Genomic DNA, 22376 nt, shown 5'->3' with positions numbered 1-22376 from the left:
CATACACAGTCGGATTCCTCATCCAGCGACGGCCATAAACTCGCAGCAGGAGTGACATGATACCGGATCATGTCTTCCCGTGCTGAAAAGAAAAATAAACAAGTTTAATAATACATTAAAATACATGTTCAATGAATATATCGAGTTAAGGAGTTCGAGTTAACGAGGTTACACTGTACAACTTTGATAAAAGACATCGCCATGCCTCTAGTCAACAAATATAGATCTAGATATTTGGCAACACATCTCTACAAAAACTTGTACAGCTCTTATTTACTCTTCAGAACCTGAATGGATTGACGGACGGACGGACGGACAGACAGACAGGTGGAATAGGAGTAGAGAGTACTATCGATACTATGAGCATTTCATCATTGTGTTCATGTGTTTTAGTCATGTCATTTCAAGCCCGTTCGTTTGAAAGTGTAGTTTACGTTTAAATAGATATCAAAGTTATACAATGTCACACATTTGATCTATAATGTTTGAACAACATCGTCCGTCATATTTATATCCGGCCCGCTCTCATTTCAGAGCAGACAAGAGATTTAGAAGACACCCATTTCTGAATCAAAACAATTGCAAATGGCGGCCAGTGTCATCACCATCGGTACTGCTGTCAAACTACGGCCAATTTCAGTACTTATCTACGTTCTAAACACTTTAAAATACAATAATTGCATTCTTAAATACCTTGAATATGCAGCCTTGTAAACATCTTGTCAGTTGAAGATCTTGAAACGATGCTGTAGTCAACGAAATGCAGAGCGATATGGAGCAAGAGCGATAGTGAATCTGTTCAAAACAGAGGGGACGTTGGCCACGACAACGGTAACCACGTTACGGAGACGAAGTCAGAACGAGGCGTCATCGTCCATTTCCGGCGGCAAAGCTGAATCTGTACGGCTGCATGTCGTGGGTGCCAAAGACTTAAACATGTTAAAAAGGGGAAGCAGATAAAGTTGTGGTGGTCGTTGCCGTGGTTACCGTCGTTGCTAAAAAGAAGGGCAGGTTCAGTTTGTTTTGTCCCTGAGCATTCTCTGGATTAATTATGAAAATGTTTGCTGGAAAAGACCGTTCGTCTTACTGGGGACTGTTTGCTGGTGTGTATAAGGCACGATATGTGTGTTGTTGGCGGGTCGTCCGCACTTTATTGCCCCGGAACGACAGGCTGCGCAAGTCGCCTTGGAAATCCCGTGCTAGCATCGCCACTGATACACTCGAAGAAATAGTCTGACATGGGTGGTCTCCCTTTGTTCATTGGTAGAAATGAAGCCCATTCCCCTCACATACACGGAAGATAAAAGCCGTCTTGGCTGCTTGTTCAATCAGTGTGTTTGTTTGTTTATTATTTACATGATGTGAGTAAGAAATTAACGCCGGTCCCACAGCATAACCCAAGCTATATATCAGAACAGAACACAATTTTATTCTAAAAAATCACAGTGACACATGCAGAGAACATACATCATTGCATCATACACACACATAATTATAATATGTACAAGTCAGCAAGCATATACATCCAAGCTCCTCCACGTGTCAAGGCGACCGTGAAGATTCGGGTTAGAATAGGTATTCAGCATCCCATGCTTGCCGTAAAAGGCGACTATGCTTGTCGTAAGAGCTAGTCGACTTATGGGATCGGGCGGTCAGGCTCGCTGATTTGAATGATGCATGTCATCGTATCCTAATTGCGTAGATCGATGCTCCATGATGCCAATCACTGGATTGTCTGGTTCAGACTCGATTGTTTACAGACCGCTGTCATAAAGCTGGAGTATTGCTGAGTGCGGCGTTAAACAACAAAGACACAAACAATGTGTATCTTGTCAGTGTGGGTGGAGAAATGAACACTTAGATGAATGTACTTGTGCATCGGTATGAAGGTAGCCGTTCATGTTGCAGTAATGATTATATATTAGTATCGTACTTTGCATAGATGTTGTTGTTTGTTGTTTGTTGTTCAACACCGCACTCAGCAGCATTCGCCTCTTACGACGAGCATATTCGCCTCTTACGGCAAGCATGGGTTGCTGAAGACCTATTGCAGCCCCGATCTTCACGGGCCTCGCATATAGATGACATAAGGGGGCGAGGATGTAACTGAGTGGCTAAGGCGTTGGCTCATCGCGCCTAAGGCCCAGGTTCCATTCCAGGTATAAACGCTTATCTTAAAGTCCATTCCTGCAAGGTGTCCTTCACCCTCATATGGGTTCCATGCGATTTTCGAGTTCCAACATTTAAAGGGCGACTATCCCCGGGCAGATTGGCTGCTTTGGTAAGTTTGGTTCAGGTCGTTCAAACACAACTCTCTTTGTCTGTTGACTCCAATTTCATGATTTATATCAATCTAAGAGTTCACGAGTACTCTGATTGACCCAGGTGTCCATTAGCATTATTTACAACGTGTAGACCTGAACTGAAACTGGCGCCAGACACAGAAGAGCAGTACGTCGCCCTTTAAGTCTTAGTTTTCTAAGAAACTTACGTTTCAAATTTTTTTATCACCATTTTTTTCGTGATCATGTGTGCCTAAACTGTTATATTTACTTTCCAACCAGCTACCCATAAACGAAAGGGAATATCTGTAGATATATCTGAAGAATCGATGATAGGAGAAACATCGGCAGACGGCGAAGGGAGATAACTCTCGATCTTTCAGCCATACATGTACCCACCAGTAAGTGAAAAAGTGATCGTAAAATACCAAGCGTTACTACACCGGCTTCCAAGCTATATAACAGCTATCCATGGGTATGGAGTTCGGACTTTCCATGGGAAATTGGGCTAGAAGACAGAAACACAACGGTTCAGGGCAAATGGCCCCTTAATATCTTAACTTGATCATAAATATTCTCCCTATAACAACTTCAAATTATATTAACACCAGACTCGGGTCACCTGCCTTTCCTGCTGTGTTGCTGTCACCCAGTCGTTGTTAGATCCAAGGAAGGAAAACAGACTCATATGTATACCATTAATCCATTTTTATTTAGATATATTTAAGAAATGGAATATTATGTGTCCAAAAAAATATTTAAAGCAGGGCCAAAAGTGAGCACAAAAACGGTTCTCATATATCAGAGAACGGAATCAACTTAGAAATGTCAGTCAAAGGGTGAGCCAAAACAAATGAAAAGAAGATCGAAAGAGTGTGTCCAAACATAAACCCAAAGGGTGTAGCCAAAACAGTCCAAACGGGAGAAATGCTTTATTACAGGGGCACCAAACCACGCCCTCTCACACAAACACACATGCAAAACATATCCTCTTATGCATATACTCAAAACACACGCCAGAGACATCCTGTCGCACATGAACTCTTAAAATCAAACACACATGCAAAACACATGCCGTCACACATACACACTTACACACATTACTAGATGCAAACACTCCAACTCCCATATACACACATGATTACACTCACCCAAACACACATGTGAAACGAACACTCATACATACACACTTAAACCCAACCACACATTCAAAACACAAACTCACACACATCACAAACTTACACTTTCTGTCACACATGCAAAAACACATCCTCCCTCTCTCTCTCACACACACACACACACACACACACACTGACACTCAACCACATATGCAAAAACACATCCTCTCACACATACACTATCTATCACACATGCAAAAAAACATCCTAACACTTTGCACATTTACACTCGTAGACACACACACACACACACACACACACACACACACACACACACACACACACACACACACACACACAAACACGCACGCACGCACACACGCACGCACACACGCACACGCACGCACGCACGCACGCACGCATGCACACACACACACACACACACTGGATGAGAAATCTACGAGAAGATTCTCCCCCAGAAGGCAGCCACTCTCCTCAGCGCCTTCCTCAGAGGATGAACCTCTCTGTCCTCCACGAAGCTGTCGTCATCCTCGTCCTCGTAGACCCAGTAGTCACTGTCGTCATCACTAGGGGCAGGATAATGGTCGACGTAGGTGATGGTGACTGGGGCGGGGAGCGTCTCACCGTGGTCAGGGCGGGCCCAGAAGGGGGTGAAAACACTCAGAGGGTTGGGAGAGGGGGTCGGGGACGCAGCCTGGGGATGCTACATCAGTGAGTGGGGAGGGAGGGAGAAAGGAGGGTCAGTGGGCGAGGTATATAGGCGGTTTTCAAATAACAATGTGGAAAAGAAAGTCAGTGTGACACACAGGTTAAACATGCAATAAGGCGCTACAACAAGACAAAGATCGACTTTTTGAATCATGCAATTAGAGGAGGGGGATCATGCAGTTATTTTTCAGGACACAATAACACACAGAGAAAATGGGCAATGTCAATAGTTTCCGTGGGGGACATCGACAAAAGCACTTAAGTGATCTATTTGGCGGCCAAATCCGAAACAGATGTAGATACACTACATACACAGTCGGATTCCTCATCCAGCGACGGCCATAAACTCGCAGCAGGAGTGACATGATACCGGATCATGTCTTCCCGTGCTGAAAAGAAAAATAAACAAGTTTAATAATACATTAAAATACATGTTCAATGAATATATCGAGTTAAGGAGTTCGAGTTAACGAGGTTACACTGTACAACTTTGATAAAAGACATCGCCATGCCTCTAGTCAACAAATATAGATCTAGATATTTGGCAACACATCTCTACAAAAACTTGTACAGCTCTTATTTACTCTTCAGAACCTGAATGGATTGACGGACGGACGGACGGACAGACAGACAGGTGGAATAGGAGTAGAGAGTACTATCGATACTATGAGCATTTCATCATTGTGTTCATGTGTTTTAGTCATGTCATTTCAAGCCCGTTCGTTTGAAAGTGTAGTTTACGTTTAAATAGATATCAAAGTTATACAATGTCACACATTTGATCTATAATGTTTGAACAACATCGTCCGTCATATTTATATCCGGCCCGCTCTCATTTCAGAGCAGACAAGAGATTTAGAAGACACCCATTTCTGAATCAAAACAATTGCAAATGGCGGCCAGTGTCATCACCATCGGTACTGCTGTCAAACTACGGCCAATTTCAGTACTTATCTACGTTCTAAACACTTTAAAATACAATAATTGCATTCTTAAATACCTTGAATATGCAGCCTTGTAAACATCTTGTCAGTTGAAGATCTTGAAACGATGCTGTAGTCAACGAAATGCAGAGCGATATGGAGCAAGAGCGATAGTGAATCTGTTCAAAACAGAGGGGACGTTGGCCACGACAACGGTAACCACGTTACGGAGACGAAGTCAGAACGAGGCGTCATCGTCCATTTCCGGCGGCAAAGCTGAATCTGTACGGCTGCATGTCGTGGGTGCCAAAGACTTAAACATGTTAAAAAGGGGAAGCAGATAAAGTTGTGGTGGTCGTTGCCGTGGTTACCGTCGTTGCTAAAAAGAAGGGCAGGTTCAGTTTGTTTTGTCCCTGAGCATTCTCTGGATTAATTATGAAAATGTTTGCTGGAAAAGACCGTTCGTCTTACTGGGGACTGTTTGCTGGTGTGTATAAGGCACGATGTGTGTTGTTGGCGGGTCGTCCGCACTTTATTGCCCCGGAACGACAGGCTGCGCAAGTCGCCTTGGAAATCCCGTGCTAGCATCGCCACTGATACACTCGAAGAAATAGTCTGACATGGGTGGTCTCCCTTTGTTCATTGGTAGAAATGAAGCCCATTCCCCTCACATACACGGAAGATAAAAGCCGTCTTGGCTGCTTGTTCAATCAGTGTGTTTTTTTGTTTATTATTTACATGATGTGAGTAAGAAATTAACGCCGGCCCCACAGCATAACCCAAGCTATATATCAGAACAGAACACAATTTTATTCTAAAAAATCACAGTGACACATGCAGAGAACATACATCATTGCATCATACACACACATAATTATAATATGTACAAGTCAGCAAGCATATACATCCAAGCTCCTCCACGTGTCAAGGCGACCGTGAAGATTCGGGTTAGAATAGGTATTCAGCATCCCATGCTTGCCGTAAAAGGCGACTATGCTTGTCGTAAGAGCTAGTCGACTTATGGGATCGGGCGGTCAGGCTCGCTGATTTGAATGATGCATGTCATCGTATCCTAATTGCGTAGATCGATGCTCCATGATGCCAATCACTGGATTGTCTGGTTCAGACTCGATTGTTTACAGACCGCTGTCATAAAGCTGGAGTATTGCTGAGTGCGGCGTTAAACAACAAAGACACAAACAATGTGTATCTTGTCAGTGTGGGTGGAGAAATGAACACTTAGATGAATGTACTTGTGCATCGGTATGAAGGTAGCCGTTCATGTTGCAGTAATGATTATATATTAGTATCGTACTTTGCATAGATGTTGTTGTTTGTTGTTTGTTGTTCAACACCGCACTCAGCAGCATTCGCCTCTTACGACGAGCATATTCGCCTCTTATGGCAAGCATGGGTTGCTGAAGACCTATTGCAGCCCCGATCTTCACGGGCCTCGCATATAGATGACATAAGGGGGCGAGGATGTAACTGAGTGGCTAAGGCGTTGGCTCATCGCGCCTAAGGCCCAGGTTTCATTCCAGGTATAAACGCTTATCTTAAAGTCCATTCCTGCAAGGTGTCCTTCACCCTCATATGGGTTCCATGCGATTTTCGAGTTCCAACATTTAAAGGGCGACTATCCCCGGGCAGATTGGCTGCTTTGGTAAGTTTGGTTCAGGTCGTTCAAACACAACTCTCTTCGTCTGTTGACTCCAATTTCATGATTTATATCAATCTAAGAGTTCACGAGTACTCTGATTGACCCAGGTGTCCATTAGCATTATTTACAACGTGGAGACCTGAACTGAAACTGGCGCCAGACACAGAAGAGCAGTACGTCGCCCTTTAAGTCTTAGTTTTCTAAGAAACTTACGTTTCAAATTTTTTTATCACCATTTTTTTCGTGATCATGTGTGCCTAAACTGCTATATTTACTTTCCAACCAGCTACCCATAAACGAAAGGGAATATCTGTAGATATATCTGAAGAATCGATGATAGGAGAAACATCGACAGACGGCGAAGGGAGATAACTCTCGATCTTTCAGCCATACATGTACCCACCAGTAAGTGAAAAAGTGATCGTAAAATACCAAGCGTTACTACACCGGCTTCCAAGCTATATAACAGCTATCCATGGGTATGGAGTTCGGACTTTCCATGGGAAATTGGGCTAGAAGACAGAAACACAACGGTTCAGGGCAAATGGCCCCTTAATATCTTAACTTGATCATAAATATTCTCCCTATAACAACTTCAAATTATATTAACACCAGACTCGGGTCACCTGCCTTTCCTGCTGTGTTGCTGTCACCCAGTCGTTGTTAGATCCAAGGAAGGAAAACAGACTCATGTGTATACCATTAATCCATTTTTATTTAAATATTTAAGAAATGGAATATTATGTGTCCAAAAAAGTATTTAAAGCAGGGCCAAAAGTGAGCACAAAAACGGTTCTCCTATATCAGAGAACGGAATCAACTTAGAAATGTCAGTCAAAGGGTGAGCCAAAACAAATGAAAAGAAGATCGAAAGAGTGTGTCCAAACATAAACCCAAAGGGTGTAGCCAAAACAGTCCAAACGGGAGAAATGCTTTATTACAGGGGCAACAAACCACGCCCTCTCACACAAACACACATGCAAAACATATCCTCTTATGCATATACTCAAAACACACGCCAGAGACATCCTGTCGCACATGAACTCTTAAAATCAAACACACATGCAAAACACATGCCGTCACACATACACACTTACACACATTACTAGATGCAAACACTCCAACTCCCATATACACACATGATTACACTCACCCAAAACACACATGTGAAACGAACACTCATACATACACACTTAAACCCAACCACACATTCAAAACACACACTCACACACATCACAAACTTACACTTTCTGTCACACATGCAAAAACACATCCTCCCTCTCTCTCTCACACGCACACACACACACACACTGACACTCAACCACATATGCAAAAACACATCCTCTCACACATACACTATCTATCACACATGCAAAAAAACATCCTAACACATTTGCACATTTACACTCGTACACACACACACACACACACACACACACACACACACGCACGCACGCACGCACACACGCATGCACGCACGCACGCACGCACTCACGCACGCACGCACGCATGCACGCACGCACACACACACACACACTGGATGAGAAATCTACGAGAAGATTCTCCCCCAGAAGGCAGCCACTCTCCTCAGCGCCTTCCTCAGAGGATGAACCTCTCGGTCCTCCACGAAGCTGTCGTCATCCTCGTCCTCGTAGACCCAGTAGTCACTGTCGTCATCACTAGGGGCAGGATAATGGTCGACGTAGGTGATGGTGACTGGGGCGGGGAGCGTCTCACCGTGGTCAGGGCGGGCCCAGAAGGGGGTGAAAACACTCAGAGGGTTGGGAGAGGGGGTCGGGGACGCAGCCTGGGGATGCTACATCAGTGAGTGGCGAAGGAGGGAGAAAGGAGGGTCAGTGGGCGAGGTATATAGGCGGTTTTCAAATAACAATGTGGAAAAGAAAGTCAGTGTGACACACAGGTTACACACGCAATAAGGCGCTACAAGAAGACAGAAATTCTGATCGACTGTTTGAATCATGCAATTAGAGGAGGGGGATCATGCAGTTATTTTTCAAAACAAAATAACACACAGAGAAAATGGGCAATGTCAATAGTGTGCGTGGGGGACATCGACAAAAGCACTTAAGTGATCTATTTGGCGGCCAAATCCGAAACAGATGTAGATAAACTACATACACAGTCGGATTCCTCATCCAGCGACGGCCATAAACTCGCAGCAGGAGTGACATGATACCGGATCATGTCTTCCCGTGCTGAAAAGAAAATTAAACAAGTTTAATAATACATTAAAATACATGTTCAATGAATATATCCAGTTAAGGAGTTCGAGTTAACGAGGTTACACTGTACAACTTTGATAAAAGACATCGCCCAGCCTCTAGTCAACAAATATAGATCTAGATATTTTGCAACACATCTCTACAAAAACATGTACAGCTCGTATTTACTCTTCAGAACCTGAATGGATTGACGGACGGACGGACAGACAGACAGGTGGATTAGGAGTAGAGAGTACTATCGATACTATGAGCATTTCATCATTGTGTTCATGTGTTTTAGTCATGTCATTTCAAGCCCGTTCGTTTGAAAGTGCAGTTTACGTTTAAATAGATATCAAAGTTATACAATGTCACACATTTGATCTATAATGTTTGAACAACATCGTCCGTCATATTTATATCCGGCCCGCTCTCATTTCAGAGCAGACAAGAGATTTAGAAGACACCCATTTCTGAATCAAAACAATTGCAAATGGCGGCCGGCGTCATCACCATCGGTACTGCTGTCAAACTACGGCCAATTTCAGTACTTATCGACGTTCTAAACACTTTAATATACAATAATTGCATTCTTAAATACCTTGAATATGCAGCCTTGTAAACATCTTGTCAGTTGAAGATCTTGAAACGATGCTGTAGTCAACGAAATGCAGAGCGATATGGAGCAAGAGCGATAGTGAATCTGTTCAAAACAGAGGGGACGTTGGCCACGACAACGGTAACCACGTTACGGAGACGAAGTCAGAACGAGGCGTCATCGTCCATTTCCGGCAAAGCTGAATCTGTACGGCTGCATGTCGTGGGTGCCAAAGACTTAAACATGTTAAAAAGGGGATGCAGATAAAGTTGTGGTGGTCGTTGCCGTGGTTACCGTCGTTGCTAAAAAGAAGGGCAGGTTCAGTTTGTTTTGTCCCTGAGCATTCTCTAGATTAATTATGAAAATGTTTGCTGGAAAAGACCGTTCGTCTTACTGGGGACTGTTTGCTGGTGTGTATAAGGCACGATGTGTGTTGTTGGCGGGTCGTCCGCACTTTATTGCCGCGGAACGACAGGCTGCGCAAGTCGCCTTGGAAATCCCGTGCTAGCATCGCCACTGATACGCTCAAAGAAATAGTCTGACATGGGTGGTCTCCCTTTGTTCATTGGTAGAAATGAAGCCCATTCCCCTCACATACACGGAAGATAAAAGCCGTCTTGGCTGCTTGTTCAATCAGTGTGTTTGTTTGTTTATTGTTTACATGATGTGAGTAAGAAATTAACGCCGGCCCCACAGCATAACCCAAGCTATATATCAGAACAGAACACAATTTTATTCTAAAAAATCACAGTGACACATGCAGAGAACATACATCATTGCATCATACACACACATATAATATGTACAAGTCAGCAAGCATATACATCCAAGTTCCTCCACGTGTCAAGGTGACCGTGAAGATTCGGGTTAGAATAGGTATTCAGCATCCCATGCTTGCCGTAAAAGGCGACTATGCTTGTCGTAAGAGCTAGTCGACTAATGGGATCGGGCGGTCAGGCTCGCTGATTTGATTGATGCATGTCATCGTATCCCAATTGCGTAGATCGATGCTCCATGATGCCAATCACTGGATTGTCTGGTTCAGACTCGATTGTTTACAGACCGCTGTCATAAAGCTGGAATATTGCTGAGTGCGGCGTTAAACAACAAAGACACAAACAATGTGTATCTTGTCAGTGTGGGTGGAGAAATGAACACTTAGATGAATGTACTTGTGCATCGGTATGAAGGTAGCCGTTCATGTTGCAGTAATGATAATATATTAGTATCGTACTTTGCATAGATGTTGTTGTTTGTTGTTTGTTGTTCAACACCGCACTCAGCAGCATTCGCCTCTTACGGCAAGCATGGGTTGCTGAAGACCTATTGCAGCCCCGATCTTCACGGGCCTCGCATATAGATGACATAAGGGGGCGAGGATGTAACTGAGTGGCTAAGGCGTTGGCTCATCGCGCCTAAGTCCCAGGTTCCATTCCAGGTATAAACGCTTATCTTAAAGTCCATTCCTGCAAGGTGTCCTTCACCCTCATATGGGTTCCATGCGATTTTCGAGTTCCAACATTTAAAGGGCGACTATCCCCGGGCAGATTGGCTGCTTTGGTAAGTTTGGTTCAGGTCGTTCAAACACAACTCTCTTTGTCTGTTGACTCCAATTTCATGATTTATATCAATCTAAGAGTTCACGAGTACTCTGATTGACCCAGGTGTCCATTAGCATTATTTACAACGTGTAGACCTGAACTGAAACTGGCGCCAGACACAGAAGAGCAGTACGTCGCCCTTTAAGTCTTAGTTTTCTAAGAAACTTACGTTTCAATTTTTTTATCACCATTTTTTTCGTGATCATGTGTGCCTAAACTGTTATATTTACTTTCCAACCAGCTACCCATAAACGAAAGGGAATATCTGTAGATATATCTGAAGAATCGATGATAGGAGAAACATCGGCAGACGGCGAAGGGAGATAACTCTCGATCTTTCAGCCATACATGTACCCACCAGTAAGTGAAAAAGTGATCGTAAAATACCAAGCGTTACTACACCGGCTTCCAAGCTATATAACAGCTATCCATGGGTATGGAGTTCGGACTTTCCATGGGAAATTGGGCTAGAAGACAGAAACACAACGGTTCAGGGCAAATGGCCCCTTAATATCTTAACTTGATCATAAATATTCTCCCTATAACAACTTCAAATTATATTAACACCAGACTCGGGTCACCTGCCTTTCCTGCTGTGTTGCTGTCACCCAGTCGTTGTTAGATCCAAGGAAGGAAAACAGACTCATGTGTATACCATTAATCCATTTTTATTTAGATATATTTAAGAAATGGAGTAGTATGTGTCCAAAAAAAGTATTTAAAGCAGGGCCAAAAGTGAGCACAAAAACAGTTCTCATATATCAGAGAACGGAATCAACTTAGAAATGTCAGTCAAAGGGTGAGCCAAAACAAATGAAAAGAAGATCGAAAGAGTGTGTCCAAACATAAACCCAAAGGGTGTAGCCAAAACAGTCCAAACGGGAGAAATGCTTTATTACAGGGGCACCAAACCACGCCCTCTCACACAAACACACATGCAAAACATATCCTCTTATGCATATACTCAAAACACACGCCAGAGACATCCTGTCGCACATGAACTCTTAAAATCAAACACACATGCAAAACACATGCCGTCACACATACACACTTAAACACATTAATAGATGCAAACACTCAAACTCCCATATATACACACATGATTACACTCACCCAAACACACATGTGAAACGAACACTCATACATACACACTTAAACCCAACCACACATTCAAAACACACACTCACACACATCACAAACTTACACTTTCTGTCACACATGCAAAAACACATCCTCCCTCTCTCTCTCTCACACACACACACACACACACACTGACACTCAACCACATATGCAAAAACACATCCTCTCACACATACACTATCTATCACACATGCAAAAAAACATCCTAACACATTTCCACATTTACACTCGTACACACACACAAACACACACACACACACACATGCACGCACGCACGCACGCACGCACGCACGCACGCACGTACGCACGCACACACACACACACACACACACACTGGATTAGAAATCTACGAAAAGATTCTCCCCCAGAAGGCAGCCACTCTCCTCAGCGCCTTCCTCAGAGGATGAACCTCTCGGTCCTCCACGAAGCTGTCGTCATCCTCGTCCTCGTAGACCCAGTAGTCACTGTCGTCATCACTAGGGGCAGGATAATGGTCGACGTAGGTGATGGTGACTGGGGCGGGGAGCGTCTCACCGTGGTCAGGGCGGGCCCAGAAGGGGGTGAAAACACTCAGAGGGTTGGGAGAGGGGGTCGGGGACGCAGCCTGGGGATGCTACATCAGTGAGTGGGGAGGGAGGGAGAAAGGAGGGTCAGTGGGCGAGGTATATCGGCGGTTTTCAAATAACAATGTGGAAAAGAAAGTCAGTGTGACACACAGGTTACACATGCAATAAGGCGCTACAACAAGACAGAAATTCTGATCGACTGTTTGAATCATGCAATTAGAGGAGGGGGATCATGCAGTTATTTTTCAGGACACAATAACACACAGAGAAAATGGGCAATGTCAAAAGTGTGCGTGGGGGACATCGACAAAAGCACTTAAGTGATCTATTCGGCGGCCAAATCCGAAACAGATGTAGATAAACTACATACACAGTCGGATTCCTCATCCAGCGACGGCCATAAACTCGCAGCAGGAGTGACATGATACCGGATCATGTCTTCCCGTGCTGTAAAGAAAAATAAACAAGTTTAATAATACATTAAAATACATGTTCAATGAATATATCGAGTTAAGGAGTTCGAGTTAACGAGGTTACACTGTACAACTTTGATAAAAGACATCGCCCAGCCTCTAGTCAACAAATATAGATCTAGATATTTTGCAACACATCTCTACAAAAACTTGTACAGCTCTTATTTACTCTTCAGAACCTGAATGGATTGACGGACGGACGGACAGACAGACAGGTGGATTAGGAGTAGAGAGTACTATCGATACTATGAGCATTTCATCATTGTGTTCATGTGTTTTAGTCATGTCATTTCAAGCCCGTTCGTTTGAAAGTGCAGTTTACGTTTAAATAGATATCAAAGTTATACAATGTCACACATTTGATCTATAATGTTTGAACAACATCGTCCGTCATATTTATATCCGGCCCGCTCTCATTTCACAGCAGACAAGAGATTTAGAAGACACCCATTTCTGAATCAAAACAATTGCAAATGGCGGCCAGTGTCATCACCATCGGTACTGCTGTCAAACTACGGCCAATTTCAGTACTTATCTACGTTCTAAACACTTTAAAATACAATAATTGCATTCTTAAATACCTTGAATATGCAGCCTTGTAAACATCTTGTCAGTTGAAGATCTTGAAACGATGCTGTAGTCAACGAAATGCAGAGCGATATGGAGCAAGAGCGATAGTGAATCTGTTCAAAACAGAGGGGACGTTGGCCACGACAACGGTAACCACGTTACGGAGACGAAGTCAGAACGAGGCGTCATCGTCCATTTCCGGCAAAGCTGAATCTGTACGGCTGCATGTCGTGGGTGCCAAAGACTTAAACATGTTAAAAAGGGGAAGCAGATAAAGTTGTGGTGGTCGTTACCGTGGTAACCGTCGTTGCTTAAAAGAAGGGCAGGTTCAGTTTGTTTTGTCCCTGAGCATTCTCTAGATTAATTTTGAAAATGTTTGCTGGAAAAGACCGTTCGTCTTACTGGGGACTGTTTGCTGGTGTGTATAAGGCACGATGTGTGTTGTTGGCGGGTCGTCCGCACTTTATTGCCGCGGAACGACAGGCTGCGCAAGTCGCCTTGGAAATCCCGTGCTAGCATCGCCACTGATACACTCAAAGAAATAGTCTGACATGGGTGGTTTCCCTTTGTTCATTGGTAGAAATGAAGCCCATTCCCCTCACATACACGGAAGATAAAAGCCGTCTTGGCTGCTTGTTCAATCAGTGTGTTTGTTTGTTTATTGTTTACATGATGTGAGTAAGAAATTAACGCCGGCCCCACAGCATAACCCAAGCTATATATCAGAACAGAACACAATTTTATTCTAAAAAATCACAGTGACACATGCAGAGAACATACATCATTGCATCATACACACACATATAATATGTACAAGTCAGCAAGCATATACATCCAAGCTCCTCCACGTGTCAAGGCGACCGTGAAGATTCGGGTTAGAATAGGTATTCAGCATCCCATGCTTGCCGTAAAAGGCGACTATGCTTGTCGTAAGAGCTAGTCGACTAATGGGATCGGGCGGTCAGGCTCGCTGATTTGATTGATGCATGTCATCGTATCCCAATTGCGTAGATCGATGCTCCATGATGCCAATCACTTGATTGTCTGGTTCAGACTCGATTGTTTACAGGCCGCTGTCATAAAGCTGGAATATTGCTGAGTGCGGCGTTAAACAACAAATTAAGACACAAACAATGTGTATCTTGTCAGTGTGGGTGGAGAAATGAACACTTAGGTGAATGTACTTGTGCATCGGTATGAAGGTAGCCGTTCATGTTGCAGTAATGATTATATATTAGTATCGTACTTTGCATAGATGTTGTTGTTTGTTGTTTGTTGTTCAACACCGCACTCAGCAGCATTCGCCTCTTAAGGCAAGCATGGGTTGCTGAAGACCTATTGCAGCCCCGATCTTCACGGGCCTCGCATATAGATGACATAAGGAGGCGAGGATGTAACTGAGTGGCTAAGGCGTTGGCTCATCGCGTCTAAGTCCCAGGTTCCATTCCAGGTATAAACGCTTATCTTAAAGTCCATTCCTGCAAGGTGTCCTTCACCCTCCTATGGGTTCCATGCGATTTTCGAGTTCCAACATTTAAAGGGCGACTATCCCCGGCAGATTGGCTGCTTTGGTAAGTTTGGTTCAGGTCGTTCAAACACAACTCTCTTTGTCTGTTGACTCCAATTTCATGATTTATATCAATGTAAGAGTTCACGAGTACTCTGATTGACCCAGGTGTCCATTAGCATTATTTACAACGTGTAGACCTGAACTGAAACTGGCGCCAGACACAGAAGAGCAGTACGTCGCCCTTTAAGTCTTAGTTTTCTAAGAAACTTACGTTTCAATTTTTTTATCACCATTTTTTTCGTGATCATGTGTGCCTAAACTGTTATATTTACTTTCCAACCAGCTACCCATAAACGAAAGGGAATATCTGTAGATATATCTGAAGAATCGATGATAGGAGAAACATCGGCAGACGGCGAAGGGAGATAACTCTCGATCTTTCAGCCATACATGTACCCACCAGTAAGTGAAAAAGTGATCGTAAACTACCAAGCGTTACTACACCGGCTTCCAAGCTATATAACAGCTATCCATGGGTATGGAGTTCGGACTTTCCATGGGAAATTGGGCTAGAAGACAGAAACACAACGGTTCAGGGCAAATGGCCCCTTAATATCTTAACTTGATCATAAATATTCTCCCTATAACAACTTCAAATTATATTAACACCAGACTCGGGTCACCTGCCTTTCCTGCTGTGTTGCTGTCACCCAGTCGTTGTTAGATCCAAGGAAGGAAAACAGACTCATGTGTATACCATTAATCCATTTTTATTTAGATATATTTAAGAAATGGAATATTATGTGTCCAAAAAAGTATTTAAAGCAGGGCCAAAAGTGAGCACAAAAACGGTTCTCATATATCAGAGAACGGAATCAACTTAGAAATGTCAGTCAAAGGGTGAGCCAAAACAAATGAAAAGAAGATCGAAAGAGTGTGTCCAAACATAAACCCAAAGGGTGTAGCCAAAACAGTCGAAACGGGAGAAATGCTTTATTACAGGGGCACCAAACCACGCCCTCTCACACAAACACACATGCAAAACACATCCTCTTATGCATATACTCAAAACACACGCCAGAGACATCCTGTCGCACATGAACTCTTAAAATCAAACACACATGCAAAACACATGCCGTCACACATACACACTTACACACATTACTAGATGCAAACACTCCAACTCCCATATATACACACATGATTACACTCACCCAAACACACATGTGAAACGAACACTCATACATACACACTTAAACCCAACCACACATTCAAAACACACACTCACACACATCACAAACTTACAATTTCTGTCACACATGCAAAAACACATCCTCCCTCTCTCTCTCTCTCACACACACACACACACACACAAACTGACACTCAACCACATATGCAAAAACACATCCTCTCACACATACACTATCTATCACACATGCAAAAAAACATCCTAACACATTTCCACATTTACACTCGTACACACACACAAACACACACACACACACATGCACGCACGCACGCACGCACGCACGTACGCACGCACACACACATACACACACACTGGATGAGAAATCTACGAGAAGATTCTCCCCCAGAAGGCAGCCACTCTCCTCAGCGCCTTCCTCAGAGGATGAACCTCTCTGTCCTCCACGAAGCTGTCGTCATCCTCGTCCTCGTAGACCCAGTAGTCACTGTCGTCATCACTAGGGGCAGGATAATGGTCGACGTAGGTGATGGTGACTGGGGCGGGGAGCGTCTCACCGTGGTCAGGGCGGGCCCAGAAGGGGGTGAAAACACTCAGAGGGTTGGGAGAGGGGGTCGGGGACGCAGCCTGGGGATGCTACATCAGTGAGTGGGGAGGGAGGGAGAAAGGAGGGTCAGTGGGCGAGGTATATCGGCGGTTTTCAAATAACAATGTGGAAAAGAAAGTCAGTGTGACGCACAGGTTACACATGCAAAAAGGCGCTACAACAAGACAGAAATTCTGATCGACTGTTTGAATCATGCAATTAGAGGAGGGGGATCATGCAGTTATTTTTCAGGACACAATAACACACAGAGAAAATGGGCAATGTCAATAGTGTGCGTGGGGGACATCGACAAAAGCACTTAAGTGATCTTATTCGGCGGCCAAATCCGAAACAGATGTAGATAAACTACATACACAGTCGGATTCCTCATCCAGCGACGGCCATAAACTCGCAGCAGGAGTGACATGATACCGGATCATGTCTTCCCGTGCTGAAAAGAAAAATAAACAAGTTTAATAATACATTAAAATACATGTTCAATGAATATATCGAGTTAAGGAGTTCGAGTTATTCCTTTTTCTGACGCACATTTTCCTATGATCGGAAAAGTGAAGGTTGTGCGAGAATTGCGCTCACGCGGCACTGGATCTACCTCTAGCTATAAAATTATGCAGAAGTGGAGAATATTAAATTTCTTATTTGATGGTGTAAATATAACTGTAAATATCAAACCGGTTTTTAAAAAAGACACTCCTAAGTGTTGTCCGAGAATTTATTCTGCGTCGAAAATCAGTAAATTTCTCCGCTTTTTATCGTACACCGATAAAAGTACTGTGCGACAAATTTTTTTATTAAGAACCTTTACGGAAACTGTGAGCGAACAAAATACTGCCTGATATCTGAACGACATAACTACATATCAAATGGAGTTATATACGTATGTATAAAGACATACATTCAATTCCAAAAATAGCACGCCGTAAATGACGAAAACTGATTTTTCTCTATGACGTCAAAAGGTGACAGAGAGGTTACACACGTACAAAGAAAAGGGGGCATAACTCCGCTATGCTTAGCTCTACTTTGTTGTAACTCAGGTCACTTGGTGAGAATTAGCTGTGGGAACGGACAATATATTTTCGTGGTGTTTTGTTCTGGAGGAACCAAACTATTCCAACACAAATATCGATATTGAAACTGTACACGTTTAGTTATAAAATATACCCGTAAGAAATGATGAAATCGTACTTCATAAAAAGGAGGTAATAGAGAAATGGATGGCCTTATCTAAGCTATAACTTAGTCCTTACATTCCAACATTCTCCTGATTGTGTAAGTGTAATTTGACTAATGTTGCTTCATTATTAATGGAGCACAAGCCTTATCATCAAATGTAATGAAATACCCTAAAAATAACACGATTCCTTTTGACGTCATGGTTGGTTTTATGTCTTTGATAACGTCGGAAAAAGACGACACTGGTATTTTGATTAATATATATCTCCCCTAATTTTCGTTCATGGTATGGAAAATATCGATGTGTGGAACGGAATTTGACGCTTTTTCGACCCAACATAAAATGACTGCTCTCACTAAGTAAATAATGTCTTGAATATGTAAACAATTAGATAGTTTATCGTGTATCTTAATTGGACAAGACACGCACCTGTTTGGCATCAGCTTACGTAATGAAATTCCCTAAAGAATATTTCAAAACAACCAAAATTATATTCAATATGGGACATATATTTGTTCATGATTATGTTATTTTTTCTTACACAATAAAAGATGCAAAGAAAGCTCTATTGGTATAGAATTATCAGGATAACCGTATACGTTTGAACCAACGGGGGTATCTTTAATCATTTTACAATTCCTGGAGGAATAAAGTAAACTGTTTACTATCCTGTGATCACAATATTGAAAAAATAATGTAACCATTGATTATATAATGCAAAACGAGACTAACGCGCACCTGGCGAATCGTTAGATATCACTGTTCTCTGTATTCAACGACATAAAAAACAAATCCAAGACTAAGACATTTCAGGAATGTGTGTATATATTTTACCGAAAAATATTATCCATTTTGTTAAAGTAATATATTCAGTTTTAGTTATAAAATAAAATGAAACGGCTATTCATGGACATTGGTTATATGAACTTATAATATTGACTTATTACATATCCCAAGAAATACGTACATGCTACAGTTACATTTACACTTCATCTTGTAACACTTGTCCAAAGGAAAGAAATATCGTAGTCGACACTATAAACCTATCACATTGTTATGTAAACAATGTTCAAACAAACAGGAGATTATCAAAGGTTCGTTCATACATGTTGTGGCCTATATGTACGTATGATTTCATTTTGAACATTGACAAATATCCAAAGTGAAATTAATTGTGTGAATTTTTTTATAAAAGACAGGCAAAATATACATCATCACTGAGACTGTAAACAGCATGATACAGTGATCGTGTGCACTCTCATTCAAGGACCTTCACCTCAAAGAAATTACCAAATATGTACAACAATGTTGACGTATGACATCACTACCTGTGACCCACTTTTACAAAATGGCGTGTACACTTTCAACAGTCCGCGGGATTGTACGAGGGGACTTTCGTTGATTCAGGGATCGTATAAACATAAATGTGACATGTAAGTAATCAGAAACATTCTGACAATCTATGTACTGTTATTTGTTGTCATAATTTTCATTGAAACAAACGGAAATAGTCAGAAATTCCGATAAATACCGTTGTCGTTGTGCGTGATTTTGCGTCAGTCATGGCGTCAACCAGAATGGTGACTTTGACAACTTCTGTTGAAAATATCAAATCATTGCAATGTATCTATTTGAAATTCCCCAATTCTTCCTCCGATTCTCTTCCCATGCATATTCTGAAAATGTTGAGCCAATATCTTGAACGAATAGACGAATGGATAGCTCAAAATAGGAGAATATGCTACACTGTGTAAAATCTGAATTTTGCTTTGTTTACATTGCAACCATGTGCAGTTTTTCGAGCACAGCGTTCGTTTTCACACCTAAATTATTTTGCTTAATTTCATCTAGCCACTTCGTATTGGTGACAAAGACCACTGGTCATTTGATTCTAAAATGTATGAGGAATTCAAGGATGTAGGTATCGCAGATAAGTTTGAAATATACTTGATGTTACAGGCGTCTCATAACCGGTGCACCTGAAACGTGATTTTGTAAACACTATCCAATATGGCGGAAAGTTCACTTCGGCGTTCGTGTTTTCGTTTTTTCCAAAACATTCTAAACGATTCTAGGGTTATCGGGGACGGTTTGGAATGATCATTGGTGATTTCATAAAAGACAAAAACCCGTGATCACTAATATGCTATTTTTGAAATTCATTTCTCCGACTAAATATGCGAAATTTAGATTTCAAAACATGCTGTAAATAACGCCGTGAGTGGTGATTTAGTAATGTGTAAAAAATGGCGACATTTACGATGTACCTAATTTTCAGAGGTCATGTTCAGTACTTTTGCTTGGCCTAAAATACCAGTGGATGATATCACAGAACAGGGAATTTCACACCTTATTTAGAACTGTAAAGTGTAGTTGTGTGGGTGATGTATTTTGAATTTTATTCGACTTCAAAGTGAGGGCTGTAGAGGAGGGACATATATGTCCCTCTGGCATCCAGGGGGTTAACGAGGTTACACTGTACAACTTTGATAAAAGACATCGCCCAGCCTCTAGTCAACAAATATAGATCTAGATATTTTGCAACACATCTCTACAAAAACTTGTACAGCTCTTATTTACTCTTCAGAACCTGAATGGATTGACGGACGGACGGACAGACAGACAGGTGGATTAGGAGTAGAGAGTACTAACGATACTATGAGCATTTCATCATTGTGTTCATGTGTTTTATAGTCATGTCATTTCAAGCCCGTTCGTTTGAAAGTGTAGTTTACGTTTAAATAGATATCAAAGTTATACAATGTCACACATTTGATCTATAATGTTTGAACAACATCGTCCGTCATATTTATATCCGGCCCGCTCTCATTTCAGAGCAGACAAGAGATTTAGAAGACACCCATTTCTGAATCAAAACAATTGCAAATGGCGGCCAGTGTCATCACCATCGGTACTGCTGTCAAACTACGGCCAATTTCAGTACTTATCTACGTTCTAAACACTTTAAAATACAATAATTGCATTCTTAAATACCTTGAATATGCAGCCTTGTAAACATCTTGTCAGTTGAAGATCTTGAAACGATGCTGTAGTCAACGAAATGCAGAGCGATATGGAGCAAGAGCGATAGTGAATCTGTTCAAAACAGAGGGGACGTTGGCCACGACAACGGTAACCACGTTACGGAGACGAAGTCAGAACGAGGCGTCATCGTCCATTTCCGGCAAAGCTGAATCTGTACGGCTGCATGTCGTGGGTGCCAAAGACTTAAACATGTTAAAAAGGGGAAGCAGATAAAGTTGTGGTGGTCGTTGCCGTGGTTACCGTCGTTGCTAAAAAGAAGGGCAGGTTCAGTTTGTTTTGTCCCAGAGCATTCTCTAGATTAACTATGAAAATGTTTGCTGGAAAAGACCGTTCGTCTTACTGGGGACTGTTTGCTGGTGTGTATAAGGCACGATGTGTGTTGTTGGCGGGTCGTCCGCACTTTATTGCCGAGGAACGACAGGCTGCGCAAGTCGCCTTGGAAATCCCGTGCTAGCATCGCCACTGATACACTCAAAGACATAGTCTGACATGGGTGGTCTCCCTTTGTTCATTGGTAGAAATGAAGCCCATTCCCCTCATATACACGGAAGATAAAAGCCGTCTTGGCTGCTTGTTCAATCAGTGTGTTTGTTTGTTTATTGTTTACATGATGTGAGTAAGAAATTAACGCCGGCCCCACAGCATAACCCAAGCTATATATCAGAACAGAACACAATTTTATTCTAAAAAATCACAGTGACACATGCAGAGAACATACATCATTGCATCATACACACACATATAATATGTACAAGTCAGCAAGCATATACATCCAAGCTCCTCCACGTGTCAAGGCGACCGTGAAGATTCGGGTTAGAATAGGTATTCAGCATCCCATGCTTGCCGTAAAAGGCGACTATGCTTGTCGTAAGAGCTAGTCGACTAATGGGATCGGGCGGTCAGGCTCGCTGATTTGATTGATGCATGTCATCGTATCCCAATTGCGTAGAA

At 42.4% G+C, this 22376-nt stretch overlaps 1 protein-coding gene across 1 annotated transcript in view; it reads right to left on the bottom strand.

The window, feature by feature from the left end:
* The window catches only part of LOC139479524 (uncharacterized), a 42476-nt gene that overhangs the window by 7706 nt on the left and 12394 nt on the right, over positions 1-22376 (bottom strand). Inside the window, exons 5-8 of the mRNA XM_071262368.1 lie at positions 17029-17232; positions 12653-12886; positions 8325-8528; positions 3921-4124 (exon numbers count right to left, since the gene is read on the bottom strand). Coding sequence (XP_071118469.1) covers positions 3921-4124; positions 8325-8528; positions 12653-12886; positions 17029-17232 — 846 coding nt within the window. The remainder of the gene's footprint in view (positions 1-3920; positions 4125-8324; positions 8529-12652; positions 12887-17028; positions 17233-22376) is intronic.

Source organism: Haliotis cracherodii, unplaced genomic scaffold, assembly GCF_022045235.1.
Source record: "Haliotis cracherodii isolate W230 unplaced genomic scaffold, xgHalCrac1.p SCAF_4, whole genome shotgun sequence".
NCBI classification, from domain to species: Eukaryota; Metazoa; Mollusca; class Gastropoda; order Lepetellida; family Haliotidae; genus Haliotis; species Haliotis cracherodii.
Note: the sequence above shows the minus strand (reverse complement) of the source record. Positions and strands in the feature narration are given on the sequence as shown.